The 13,484-nt window shown below is 37.8% G+C and overlaps 1 protein-coding gene across 2 annotated transcripts in view; it reads left to right on the top strand.

Annotated features, from left to right (window-relative positions):
* The window catches only part of CSMD1 (CUB and Sushi multiple domains 1), a 2,060,432-nt gene that overhangs the window by 1,721,480 nt on the left and 325,468 nt on the right, over positions 1 to 13,484 (top strand). For both annotated transcript variants that reach the window (XM_030555566.1, XM_030555565.1), the window contains exon 37: positions 11,248 to 11,352. In XM_030555566.1, the coding sequence (XP_030411426.1) occupies positions 11,248 to 11,352 (105 nt within the window). The remainder of the gene's footprint in view (positions 1 to 11,247; positions 11,353 to 13,484) is intronic.

The following is a 13,484-nucleotide window of genomic DNA, read 5'->3' as shown; positions in this document are numbered from 1 at the left end:
GGGTGAAAGAGTTAACAATATTGAAAATTTAGTTGTGATCGTTACATTTAAAGTTAGACCTTACTGAGATAAATCAAGGTGTTAACCCTTCACACAGCTATTTTTCCTAGTTGTGCTCACACTAAATGTATATGGCTCCACTTTGAGCTGGGGATGTAATTCTCAGTTTGACCAGATATACCTGAACTATCTCTGATCAAGCTAACACACTAAACACAGAGGGTATGTCCACACTACCTGCCAGATCGGCGGGTAGCAATTGGTTTATCGGGGATCGATATATCGCGTCTCATCCAGACGTGATATATCGATCCCCGAATGCACTCCTGTCGACTCTGAAACTCCACCAGAGCAAGTGGCGGTAGTGGAGTCAACAGGAGGAGCTGCGGCCATCGATCCTGTGCCATGAGGATGGGAGGAAAGTCGAAATAAGACACTTTGACTTCAGCTATGCTATTCATGTATTTTACATCGACCCCCGCCCTCTAGTGTAGACCAAGCCAGAGTGTAGCTGTGGTGACACAGGCGGCAGGAGGGGCTAGCTGCCATAAATACATACCCAGCAAAGATGGAAGGTGTATGTTCAGGGAAGCTAGACCATCCTGACACTCAGCTGCTGCAGCTACACTTCTGTTTTTAGAATGCTAATGCAACCAGAGCCAGTGCAGATTCATAGAATCACAGATTATGTCTATATTCAAGCTGGAAATTACATCTTCCAGCTCCATCATAGACATATTCTTGGTCATAAATAATTAGAGATATACCAATTGCCTAGAACTGGAAGGGACCTCGAAAGGTCATCAAGTCCATCCCCCTGACTTCACTAGCAGGACCAAGTACTGATTTTTGCCTCAGATCCCTAAGTGGCCCCCTCAAGGATTGAACTCACAACCTTGGGTTTAGTAGGCCAATGCTCAAACCACTGAGCTATCCCTCCCTCCATTAGTTTACATTTGGAAGGTTTTGTTCTGACCATAAGGGCTAGAAGCTTATTTTTATGAAAAAATGTAAATTTAGCTTCTGGATCTCAGTTCTGCCTGAAAATGCAGTAAACTGTGAAATGTGATATTGGTAGAATTTTATGTTTATTGTCTCTCAGTAACTGATATGTTAAATGTTCTTACTTTACAAGGGGTTATCTGCATAACCGAGTTTTACCAGTTATGCCAATATTATTATGCATGTTTAGTTATACTCCCGTATAGACATTCTTATTCCAGTATAGAAGTGGGATTTTCACTTTAGCTTAAACCATTCCCAAACAACATTAATTAAACTGAAAAAAGAAACTTATATTGGATTGAGTATGTCCATATGGGAGATTATACCAGTATAGCTATATCAGTTTAAATTTTATCTTATATTGAAAAAACTTTCCTGTGTAGAGAAGGCTCAAGTAAAAATGTTTCAGAGTGGGATGGAATCTGCTATTGCAAACTCATCCTGGGACCTTATGATAAAGCTAAGTTCCTTTTCCCTTTTTTAACATCATGAATACTAAATGTTCTGCAGACATAATTATGTTCTCAATAACTGTTGTGCAGCCCTATCGTCTTCAGATTGTGCTCTCTGTACTGTATTGCAAACCAGATACAACTCAACTGTCTTCCAGTCATTCCTTAAGTAACACCTGTCCAATTGTACATGTGTAACTGAGTAGAATTTTGTACACAATACTGCTGATGATCCCATCCAGCTCCGTCTCTTAGAGCCATGTTGGATCCTCAGGGCTCACAAGAGTCAAACACATACACAAAAATCTCTTTTGTTTGTAAAATCAATATAAATTGCTCTGAATACAAAAAGGCGAGGAAATCTGGTATAGGTAGTTGTCTGTCATGGAGTGAGCTGGTCTTTTAAGGGATTTGAGATTCAGCCAGGATCAGCATGGTGAGCTTCTGTCTCCAATTCAAGGGAGTAATTCCCGGGGTGACATGGTAGGGTAACTTGTTATTCAGAAGCTGGCTTTTTAGGACATAAAGAACAGCCTAGGTTTAGTGAGCAAAGAGAGTTCAGGGAGAGATTTCATACAGCAAAGAGATGCTCTTTAGCTCCTGTGCAGAGGAGCTAGGCAGCAAGACTGCCTTGAAAACTGAAAGCATGCCTCATCAAAGAGGAGCACAGACTCTCCTTAGCTCCCACACAAGGGTTGAAGGAAATAAAGGGCTCCTGCAAGGGATCCAGAAGGCACTGAGGATCAGTGCCAGCCAGAGGGAAAGTTTTCACTGAATCTACCCTTGTGTGGGCAGGAGCAAAAGCCCTCACAAAGGACTGTTGACCCTGAAGAAGATGGCTGGAATATAAGGATTTTGTGCAGTGGGATAGCTCAGTGGTTTGAGCATTGGCCTGCTAAGCCAAGGATTGTGAGTTTCAATCCTTGATGCGGCCGTTTAGGGATATAGGACAAAAATCTGTTGAATAATTTAATTGGGGATGGGTTCTGCTGTGAGCAGTGGGTTAGACTAGATGATCTCCTGAGTTCCCTTCCAACCCTGATGTTCTATGATAACATATTCATTTATGTTAATCATCCAGACTGTGGGGAAAGAGTGTAATTCCAGTGCACCAGCTGTGGTGATTATTTGATAATGGAAGAGTAAGGAAACTGAGTTAAGGTTAAGGTTGAATGCTGGCTTATGGGAGACTCTGCTATTGTGTTATTTTAGTTAGTCACTTTTCAGAGTTGAAATGTATTTCAAATGTTAATTATTATTAATATTTGGAAAGGCTATTTTGGGTAACTCTTTAGAGCTTTTAACACTGTAATTGTTATATTTTCTCTTATTTTCTCAAACCTCCAGACAGCCTGAAATAATGACTCAGAGGCCTGGACTCCTTCATCCCTAAATAGCCTCATTGGAAGGTTAAGTTGAAACTCTAATGATGATATGTTGCATAGAGAAAATGAAGAGAAGGAAACACAAGGGAAAGAAATAGAGAGTGACAGAGAAAGGAGGATGGGGAAGGAAGAGCAATAAAGGGCAGAAATGTAGCGCTCCTGAAGGAGCACATATTATCCTTCAAAGTGATAGTGAATGTGACCATAGGGTATTGACCAAATAATGATAATAAAAAGCTAAACATTTAGTTACTCTTTCAAAGCTGTTTTCTACTTTGATCTTTGTGCAAATTTCCCATTGACATCAATGGAAGATTTGCTAGGTACTGAGAACTGTATTAACTTTTATGTTTATACCCAGGCCACTAGACCATAATCAAAACTGAAAATTGTCCCTCTCCAAAAAAAAAATGAGCTTGACATACCTGGGCTACTTCTACTTGAATAATACTCTTTTCAGTTTAGGATATTCAAAAATATCTCATGTGTCCTAGGTAAATCATGAAGGGAAATCTGGATGAAAAAGTGGGTTCCTCAGTATTCTACTGTGAATCACCTAAAAGAAGACAAAAGAAAATTAACTTTGTTCATATTGCAGCAGGATATTATTTCTATGGTTGAATGTAAAATCTGTGGTAATGTCTGGAGTCTTAATTGTAGCTGAAACTCCTGTTTGGATTACTCCAAATCAATAATTGATACATTGCTAGAAGGAATTTGTTACTGATCCAAAGAGATGCATTTTTAGAAAACACAGTACACATTGTGAAAATTGTTATTTTCAATTATGATATTACCAGTTATGGTATTAGGTGGGTGGTAATGCCTTGAATTTGGTACTATGGTTTTTGGAATTTAGATCTGGAGTTTGTTTAACTTCTGTAGACCCATATTAATGTTTAATAATATTCCTTCTCAAGAGAAAGTAGTTTATCCTTCTCACTTGACAACTGCCTTTGCAATTTCCCACTTGTAAGACAATATGCACCAATTCTAAAACTTGAACCACTTAGTGAAACAGTGTTACCATATACATGCAGGTGCCTCCTTATGAGTCAGATTGTTTGGAGCTGAGGTTATAAAAGAGACAAATGGCTTCAATCAACCTCAGTTCATCCTAACCAGAGCTAGCAAATGGTACGATATAAATACCTGTGATGAGATTAAAAGAGAGACACATTTATCCCACTGTAATTATCTGATGCAGAGAAGTTATTAGTTCTCTATCCCAGCTGATGGAAATACAAACAAAGGTAGCTAAAAAGTCTGACTGAAAACCAGGTATTTTTGAGGGCATCCTATGATTAACAGGATGAATTTGCTAGAGTAGTATGGATGGTTGTGGCTCTGTGCCATCATGTCTGACTGAAATCTTTTAATCTCTCTGTCATACCACAGTTGTAGTCAAGACCTTCCTTTGAAGCTTCTGATCTGTTTAATGTTAAAACAGATCCATATCTTGAAAAGCTCAGAAACTACAACAGTCAAATCTTTAGTAGTATCAGAGTCTGATGGATAGAAGAATATCTGTACCCTCAGGTTTCAAAGGCACTTGTCAGGGATTTTTGGAACCTACTATTAATTCAGTAGTCCCAGTCTCATCCTCCTTCCTTTTTATCATCATAAGTAGCAGTATATGCAGAGGAAGCAATACTTTCAGGATACTTTCAAATCTGTTTCTTCTGATGCTGTTTTTTTTAGCTAAACAGTACATTTGATGTCACGAGTCTTATTTGAAGCATATCAGTAGACCCCTGTTCTTTCAGTTTTCCCTTTGAGAGCAATCTTATGTATTTCCTTGCAGCATGTGAGGGAATTATTTTGGATTGTTGGATGCATTTGACACAATTGCCCAGGAGGGGATAGATACAAATACCTAGATATGTCAGGAAGTTATCTTACCTGAACCCATCATTGGTTCAATCCAATGGCTCTTCATCTGACAAGGAACAGAAGCAACAAAAGACAGACTCCTTGACATTTCTCACAGTCAACAGCACAAGGGGTTCCTCAAGGCCTCATTCCTATATTATCTGTAAGTGGAATGAGCCTAGGCTAAATCTTTTTGCCTCTGAGTAAAGCAGCAACTTTCTCTGATTCTGCTCCATTATTAGACAGGAGGACCCAGCACCACTGACAGTCTCTTTCATCATGAAATGAAATTAAGAGTTTCTCTATGCATTGTCTGTAAGTCTATTGCAACAGAAGGTTATTTGAAAAATCTGACGAAGCTTCACACAAGATGCTGTTGATTGCCCCAGCTTATGTTCAGTTGTTTATAGGTCTCTATATGTCCTGCCTCCCAGTCTACATGGATCACTTTCATCAGGTTTGAGGTGAGATTCTCCAATCCATCGTGAAGCATCTCAGGCTGACTGTTTGGCTTTTGTCTTTCTGGGAGGAATAGACTGAAAGTTTAAAATATCCAGTTGGAATGCAGGACACCTTTAACCAATAAAATCGACTCAGTGAATTGGAAAAGATTTTGTAGCTGGACAGCTAAATAGAGAGTAGACCTGATATGGTTTTCTATTCCTTTCATCTTGGACTATCTATTATGCCTGGAAGTCAAAACTGTCTAGAACTATCAGGGTCCACTTGTCATCTCAGCTTTCTCTCCTCTGATGTATGGATTAGAAATTTATGCTTAACCTAGAGTAACGAGTTTCCTTGGTCTGGGGATGTTGCTTTAGAGGAAGGTAACAAGGTAACAAAACTGAAAAGTTTTGTGAACGTACATCTTCCAGTTGGTGTTTCTACGGTCTTCTATGAGGGAGAAAATGGGGACTTTCATTAAGATGTTTCCATAAGAGACCTGCTGCTGTCATTACTAGTCTGTATGGAGGGGTCCCCATGTCGGAGTGGAAGAAATGGCCATAAGGATCCCTGTAACAATTCTCCTGTGTGAGTTTGGGAAGAAAGAAAGAGAGAGCAATTGAGCATACTCACCTCCCTGCTTCCAGTGAATGTTGGCAGTTGATGCCGTGGTGGGAAAACTAGTTCTTTTGAAACCTAAATTCTCAGGTTATACTACCCTGAGGCATTTAGGAGAATTGAGAAACCACTTATTGTATTTGTATTTAATATTAATTGAGTTTTAGTACTCTTTTGGCTCACTTCTCACATAGAGGTGAAACTGGCACTCTATTATCTTTAAAAAAATCAGCAAAATACACTATCTATTTTGAGAATTTAGCAGCAAGCTTTATCATATGCAAACATATAGATAACTCAGAATTTAATTTTGGGGATGAAAGAAGCTCTTCAATTAATGTAAGCAAGAAGGAGAATTTCTTTGTTTTAGTTAGAAGTGTTTTCAGATTACTTGATGGTTACATCATTATAACTGGAAATGGAACTTGTTAAACCACAGTTGTTTTTTTTTTCAAGTGATTGGCTTTCAACCTTTTAAATGTTTGCTCTTTTAATATAGAGATGAAATGCAAACAAACAGAATAGACCATCAGCAGGAAAGTTCAGAATTTTTTTTTTTGAGATTAGACAAAGCAGACGTTTTGTAAAACAGGCTATGACATTTGCCAGTTTAACAAATGTCATTGTTAGTTCAGACAAATATTTGTGTTTGTGTGTGTGTGTTTGATAGTATTACGCTATTTTTTTTATAGATTAATCAAGTCTACTGAAATGGAATGGTCTCAAACAAAGGGTAAAAATTTGAGTTTGATTGCTTAATGACTACAGCTGGACAAATAATATTCTTTGATTATGTTATTCAGTGAATATTGCTGTTTTAATGAATTTTATTGTTATTACTATTATTATTATTTATTTGCAATATTTAACTAACTCAGTGATTGACTAAATTAGCTGAATACATTATTTAACCATTTTTTTCTGATACCCAGTAGCTTGAATTGTGACAGGCTACATCACACTCCTACACCAAATATGCACAACTAATATTATTGAGAAAGGGTAGTTTGGTAAAGGGTGTATGTAGAAGGGCCAGTGTACTTAATGGACAGAGTGGAATTATGTGTACTAAACAGCCCTTGTTCAGATTGTATGTTTTACACACACTTGTGTAGCAAGCAGTGCAGAGCTGTTCCACATCAGGAGATCAATGGAAGAGCTGTGTCTCAGAGGCACAATCTAGCATTTAGTTTGATTCCTGGGAATTTGATTTGCATGTTTCCAATTCTACTTGTAATTTTCTATTTTCTTAATACCTGAAGAATTGTTTTACCTTTCATACTGAAGGGTTTTGTTGGAATAAGACAAGCTGGCAAATTTGCATGGAATAAGAGCAGCACTACAGCAATATTGTAAACTAATCTGTAGCCTCTGTTTTCTAATACTTTTTTCAGTCCTATCCATGTCAGATAGGGTTCATAGTGGGCCTTTCCCTGTCTCCATAGCAACTGGGGGCAGACATTTGCCCTGTGCCTGGGCTTTGAACCGCCCCTTAGGATTCAGAAGGATTCTCCAAAATTCTCTGCCCCCAAGAAGCATGTGTGGCAGACTCTAGCTTTCTCTTTGTAGCAGAGGTCTCACAGTATTTGTAAAATATTTTTAATGAAGTGTCTCTCAGTTTCTTCTTTGGTTTTACTTCTCAAAATTGCTAAACTCCACTTTCTGAGGAGGGTTGAGAGGACAGATCCTCTCCTCCCCTCCCCACTGAGAAATAGCTGAGACCTCAGGAACCCAGGTCCCAGCAAGCATGTGAGTGAAGTAGATGCTGAGCAGACTGTAGAGAAGTTTGATCCCAGCTGGCATGTAGGCAAGGTCCATGCTGAGGCAGATGAGCAGGCCACATGGAGCTTCCTTCACTGAGACAAGCCACAAGCAGAGGCATGGGACTGGAAGTAAGATTTGTTAAAGCCCCTGCTTCTCCCCTAGACATGGGTCTCTATTCACACAGCTTACAGGGCAAGCAGGAAAAAAAGGCTTCCTGAATGTTGAGGGAAGGCAAGATCCTCCATCACCATAGCAACACAGAAGAAGAAATTCCTGCTCCCATCCAGCACGTAGGCAGCGTCCATGCTGAGATGATTGAGAAAGCTACAAAACATCATCCCTTCCCATAAACTGTTTTTTATTTGCAAGGCCTCACATGCCATGAAAGATGCTGTCTCCTGCAATCTCTCTAATATCAATGAACCATTTGTCTCCAGTGGCTCTACCTCACTCTTTATTCTGCATGTTTGGTCTCCACTCAGCCTGGACACACCAGCAGGCAGATTCTCTATCCTGGGAGGTGGACCTACTACTTCTCCCCATCCAGGCTCCAGGGATCTCACTGAAAGTTATGAAGTGGGTCCTTTTTTCCCTTAGGGAGAATTGAAGGATACATGCCTACAGACTGTCCTTTCAATCTCCCTGGATATGTGCTATCCCCTTCACACAGCTCTGCTCTGTTCTCATGGGGTATGCTATATGGACGGACAGGTGGTGAAAGTACTGCTCAAAACCAGCTGTTAAAGAAACAGAACAAAATCTTAAAATCTTTCATGAAGGGGTCTCCTAGATCCACTAAAAAGAAGTATCAGAGGGGTAGGCATGTTAGTCTGGATCTGTAAAGGTAGCAAAGAGTCCTGTGGCACTTTATAGACTGACAGACGTTTTGGAGCATGAGCTTTTGTGGATGAATACCCACTTCGTCGGATGCATCAGGTGCCACAGGACTCTTTGCTGCTTTTACTAAAAAGAAGGAGAAATCTCTCAAGCTGGGACTTTGAGCAAAATCCCTTAAACTCTCAACTAATCTTGTCAGAATTAAGCACAAATGGGGATCTTACTTCACAGGTAGGGCTAGGGAAATAAACTGTTTTCCCTTCCTGGAAAAATCTTCAAGATTTTTTTTTAAATAAAAAAAATCCCATCCTGAATTGGAACAAAAAGTGGAAATCTTGCAAAATTTCATGAATAAAAATAATTTAAAAAAAAAAAGTTTAGGTCAATTGAAGTGTTTTGTTTAGATTTTAACCATTTTAAAATTATTTATTTTTAATCTAGTTATCACAGTTCTTGAACCAGAAGTTCAGAATGTTTAGTTTACAATATGTAGGGACACATGGGGGAAGAAGGGGTGTCGCTGAAGCAAAAGGAAATAATGCAGGAGTGCTGCCATAGAAGCAAAAAAACAAACAAACAAAAAAAAAAAACTGGAGTGCCGTCACTGAAGCAAAATATCAGGACAAATGGCATTCTGACCATACATCGGTCGGGACACAGGAGAAACAACTACATGGGACAGTCCCGATTTTATCGGAATTTCTAGTCACTCTAAGGGCATCTTGACAATTTAATTACTTTAAAAAAAATGAGTTGAGAGATTTGTCAAAACTGACCCATTCTCATGAAGTTTCATTTTTGATAAATTAGCATTTTTCAATTAAAAAAACATTGTCAAAAAATTCCCAATCAGTTCTATTTACAGCTGTTTGTGAAAATAAATAATGAAATAACAAGAAACCTTGCAAAACTGAAGAAAAGCTGTGTAATTTTTTATCTCTTGGTTTGTGATAGTGGGATTAAGGCAGAATAGAGATTCCCTCAAATGACGTACTTGTACCTATGGACTAAAAGGTCTTCATTAATATCCCTAAGGTTAAGTCTACTGAGGCTTCCTTAGTAAATGGTATAATCATACTAGCTAAGTGAATATTCCCATCTAGACACAGTCTCAGCTCTGAGAGTCTTGGCTGAAGTCTCTTATTGTGCAGGTCTGTGCTCAACTGAGAGCACATTGTGGGCAGGCAAACACACACACAAACACAAAACAACCAGCAATCCAAAGCAAACTGTGAAGAGTTACAAAGTGATTTCATTAAACTGGGTGAAAAAAATGGCAGTTAAAATTCAATGTTGATATGTGCAAAGTAATGCACATTGGAAAACATAGTCCTATCTACATATTCAAAACGATGGGATCTAAATTAGCTGTTAACTCTGAAGAAAGAGATCTTGGAATCGTGGATAGTTCTGTAAAAACATCTGCTCAATGTACAGTGGCAGTCAAAAAACTGAACAGAACATTAGGAGTCATTAGGAAAGGGATTGACAATAAGACAGAAAATACTATAATGCCACTATATAAATCCATGGCACGTCCACACCTTGAATACTGCATGCAGTTTTGCTTGCTCCTTCTCAAAAAAGATATATAATAGAATTGGAAAAGGTGCAGAAAAGAGCAACAAAATTGGAAGAGCTTACATTAAAAATTGAAAAAGAAAAATTAAAATGTCAGGGAATATTCTCTTTAGTAGTGAGATACCTACACATGATATGATAGAGGTCTATAAAATCCTGAATAGCCCAGAGAAAAACAGTAGGGAAGTGTTATTTACCCCATCACATACCACAAGAACTAGGGGTCAGCCCATGAAATGAATAGGCAGCAGGCTTAAAACAAACATAAAGTGGTACTTCTTCAAACAACACAACCTGTGGAACTCATTGTCATGGGATGTTGTGAAAGTTGAAAGTATCAGTGGGTTAAAAAAAGAATTAGATAAGTTTTTCGAGTCCATCAACGGCTACTAGGCAAGCTTGTCAGGGACACAACCTCTTGCTCCAGGTGCTCCTAAACCTCCATCCATCAGAAGCTAGGACTGAATGACAGAGGATGAACCATTCAATAACTGACCTGTTCTTTTCATTCCCTCTGAAACATCTGTCACTAGCTATTGTCAGAGACAGGATACTGGCTTAGATGGACCATTGGGCTGACCCAGTATGGTCATTCTTATGATATACTTTAGATCAGGTCTACCCCGTTTTGCCGTGGAGACAGGGAACACCATACTATGAAGACTGTCTGACATGGAGGATCTTGAAATGAAAATTCAAAGGTAAAACAAAAATATCTCTTTTTGATCTCAGAAAGAGAGTAAATATTCATTTTGCACAATCACCATTGATGTTCACAGGCCATTATGATAACATTCTATATCTTTTGGAGATAGATGTGTGCTGCAGAATGACTGTGAAGTGAGAGTTAAAGAGAACACAAACAGAGAAAATTAGTATCTCAGAATAATGGGATGGGTTTCTCCTTCCCCCCCAGATTCTCAGCTTTCATTCTGAACTTTTAGTTCTTATGTACAGACAAGAAGAACTAGTGACATTGGAACTTCATTTCAGAGCCAAATCCTTTACTTTATGTATGTGGATAATGCTTTTAAAATCAATGAGATTGTGCATGTGAGTAAATGTGGTGAGATTTAGCTCTGGCTGCACTTGCATAGCTCCCTACTGTCCTATCATGTCATCAGACTTTTCCTGGAGCTTTTGTAAAAATCCGGGGCATGATATGACATATAGTGAGGAGAGAATAAGGTCATGTTTATATTTATGTAAAACAGCAGGAATTTCTTTTAATAAGTTACCATATTACAATGTACTACATACCACAGATGAAACGGTCTTGTTTGTTGCAGGTACTACTGTGCCAGCATTGTTGAACAGCACCTCCAATCAACTTTACCTGCACTTTCACTCTGATATTAGTGTGGCAGCAGCTGGTTTTCACCTGGAGTACAAAAGTAAGACTGTCTGTTGTTTGACTCTTTTTTTTTCTTTAAATCTAAATTACCAAACTTGATATAGGATGCTACAGATATAAAGTGATACCTGTGGAATTATATCTTTAAAAAACAATCACCTTTAAAAAACAATCACAATGTTCACAAAACATTTTTTCATAAAGTAGAAATAAATAAAGAATCTACAATAAAACTTTCAGCATGTTGTCTCTCAGTATAGTTATACGGTGTTTCAGATTAATAGTTCTGGAAACTCGGCTCACATTTTTAAGCACTGTATTTATACTTAACAAGATTATGGAAAAGCAGATGAATAACCCTAAATGCTTTTTCCCCATTGATATGTGCATATTTTTCTTCGTGGCCCCCATCCAGAAAATCCTGTTAATTCGTTGGTGTGAAACATCTGCAATTGTGATAAATATTGTAGTGCACCGATGGCTACAAACACTATTATAGTTCTCATGTAAGATACATTGGTGATATGAGCAATAGAAGCCAGAATGGACATTGTCAAACACAGGACATCTACCACTTGAGATAGCTGTGTCCCATCTTATATTCTTTGTGGGTATTTTAGTTATGTACCTTTTAAACAGGTCTGATATTTTATAAAATTCCAATGGACAACTGCACACACTCTTTGTTCAGTTCATTCTTATCTGTTATGCTTAAGGTTATTCTGAGCCTTCTGGCCTACTTTTAACAAAAGGAATGTATTATTAAAATATTTTGACTTTTATTTTCTTTACACATACCTACATTTTTCATTCCTTGTTATTGGCATCTGGTTCAGTATCATTACAAAAAAGGTGAAATGATAAAAGAGGCTTACGTTACACAGTGGAATACATGGTAAGATAATAAGCTGTTTTTAACAGGGCATTATATTAATTGTTGGAGAAATACAAAAACAATAATAACTACTTATGAGTCTGTTTCTATCTTTACATAGCCCAAAGATGGTGTCAAAACTGAATATGTCATTTCTAACTATGTTATATGTTGTTGTTTCCAGATGGGACAAAGAAACAGTTGTATTTTTATGATTGTATTAGTGCATAATGCTATCTTACTTAGGGTTTCATTTTGAGACCTTCCTGATTGTGAATAAAGGAGGACTTTGTCCTGTTACTGATTTTTCTGGTGAAAGTTGTGCAACAGAATTTGATCCTTTATATGTCAGCTGATTCTTTATAAGTCAGCTGCACTCTTCTCCCCCATCTTTAATGAAAAAATAAATTAGCTACCATAGTATCTTGTATTCTTGCCTTGTGGATGGGGTCCTCTTCATGATGCTTGGTTTTTGGCAGCATGGTTGGGTTAGTATTTCTTCCTGTCTTGGATAAAATTTGCTTTCTTAACTTTAGCACATAGTGATTATTTTGTCTTCCTAGATTCATGATGTAACTATGACATACAATTCATTTTCAAATCTTTTCACTGGCTTCCTTTCTGTATTTCATCAAATTTTAACTTTTTCTACTCACCTCAAGACCCTACATAAATTTGCCTTTCTATATTCACTTAATGTTGTTTCATCAAATCACACCCCATCTCCTCCCTCAACCAATAATGCTAGTCTCCATGTTCCCTTTTTTACATTTCTCACAAGAGTGGAATGCGCTCCTATTCCTGAACTTCTGGACCAACACTATAGAATGATCCAAAAATGTTTTAGGAATGAATACTATTCTCTGTTAAATTCTATTGGATTTAGAATAATGGTCACTACTATGCCCCCATTCCAACAAAGCACATATCATGTGCATAGCTTTAAGCACATGAGTAATTCCTGTGACATTAATGGAATTACTTGTGTGCTTAATTGCTTTGCTGGATCAAGGCCAAAAATCTTTAGGGTTTTTATATAATGGTTTCCCTATTGTTTGTCACCATCAATTATCTTAAACCTAGATTACAACCCTTTTTCAGACAGTGAGTGTGTCTTTCTTCTGTGAAGTGCCTAGCAAACTTTTAGGTATTATAAATGTTATTATGTTTTAGTAACTTTTGCTAGAGTACGTATGCTGCCATGTAACTTTGATTGATCTGTGAGAGGTCTATCAGCTATTATGAATGCTGTGTTATGTTCTTAGTATCTATTTTTTACTTTGGATCTTTTTTTGCAT

This window comes from Gopherus evgoodei, chromosome 3 (genome assembly GCF_007399415.2).
Source record: "Gopherus evgoodei ecotype Sinaloan lineage chromosome 3, rGopEvg1_v1.p, whole genome shotgun sequence".
Taxonomy (NCBI): domain Eukaryota; kingdom Metazoa; phylum Chordata; order Testudines; family Testudinidae; genus Gopherus; species Gopherus evgoodei.
The sequence above is the reverse complement of the archived record's forward strand: the minus strand, read 5'-3'. Positions and strand labels throughout refer to the sequence as shown.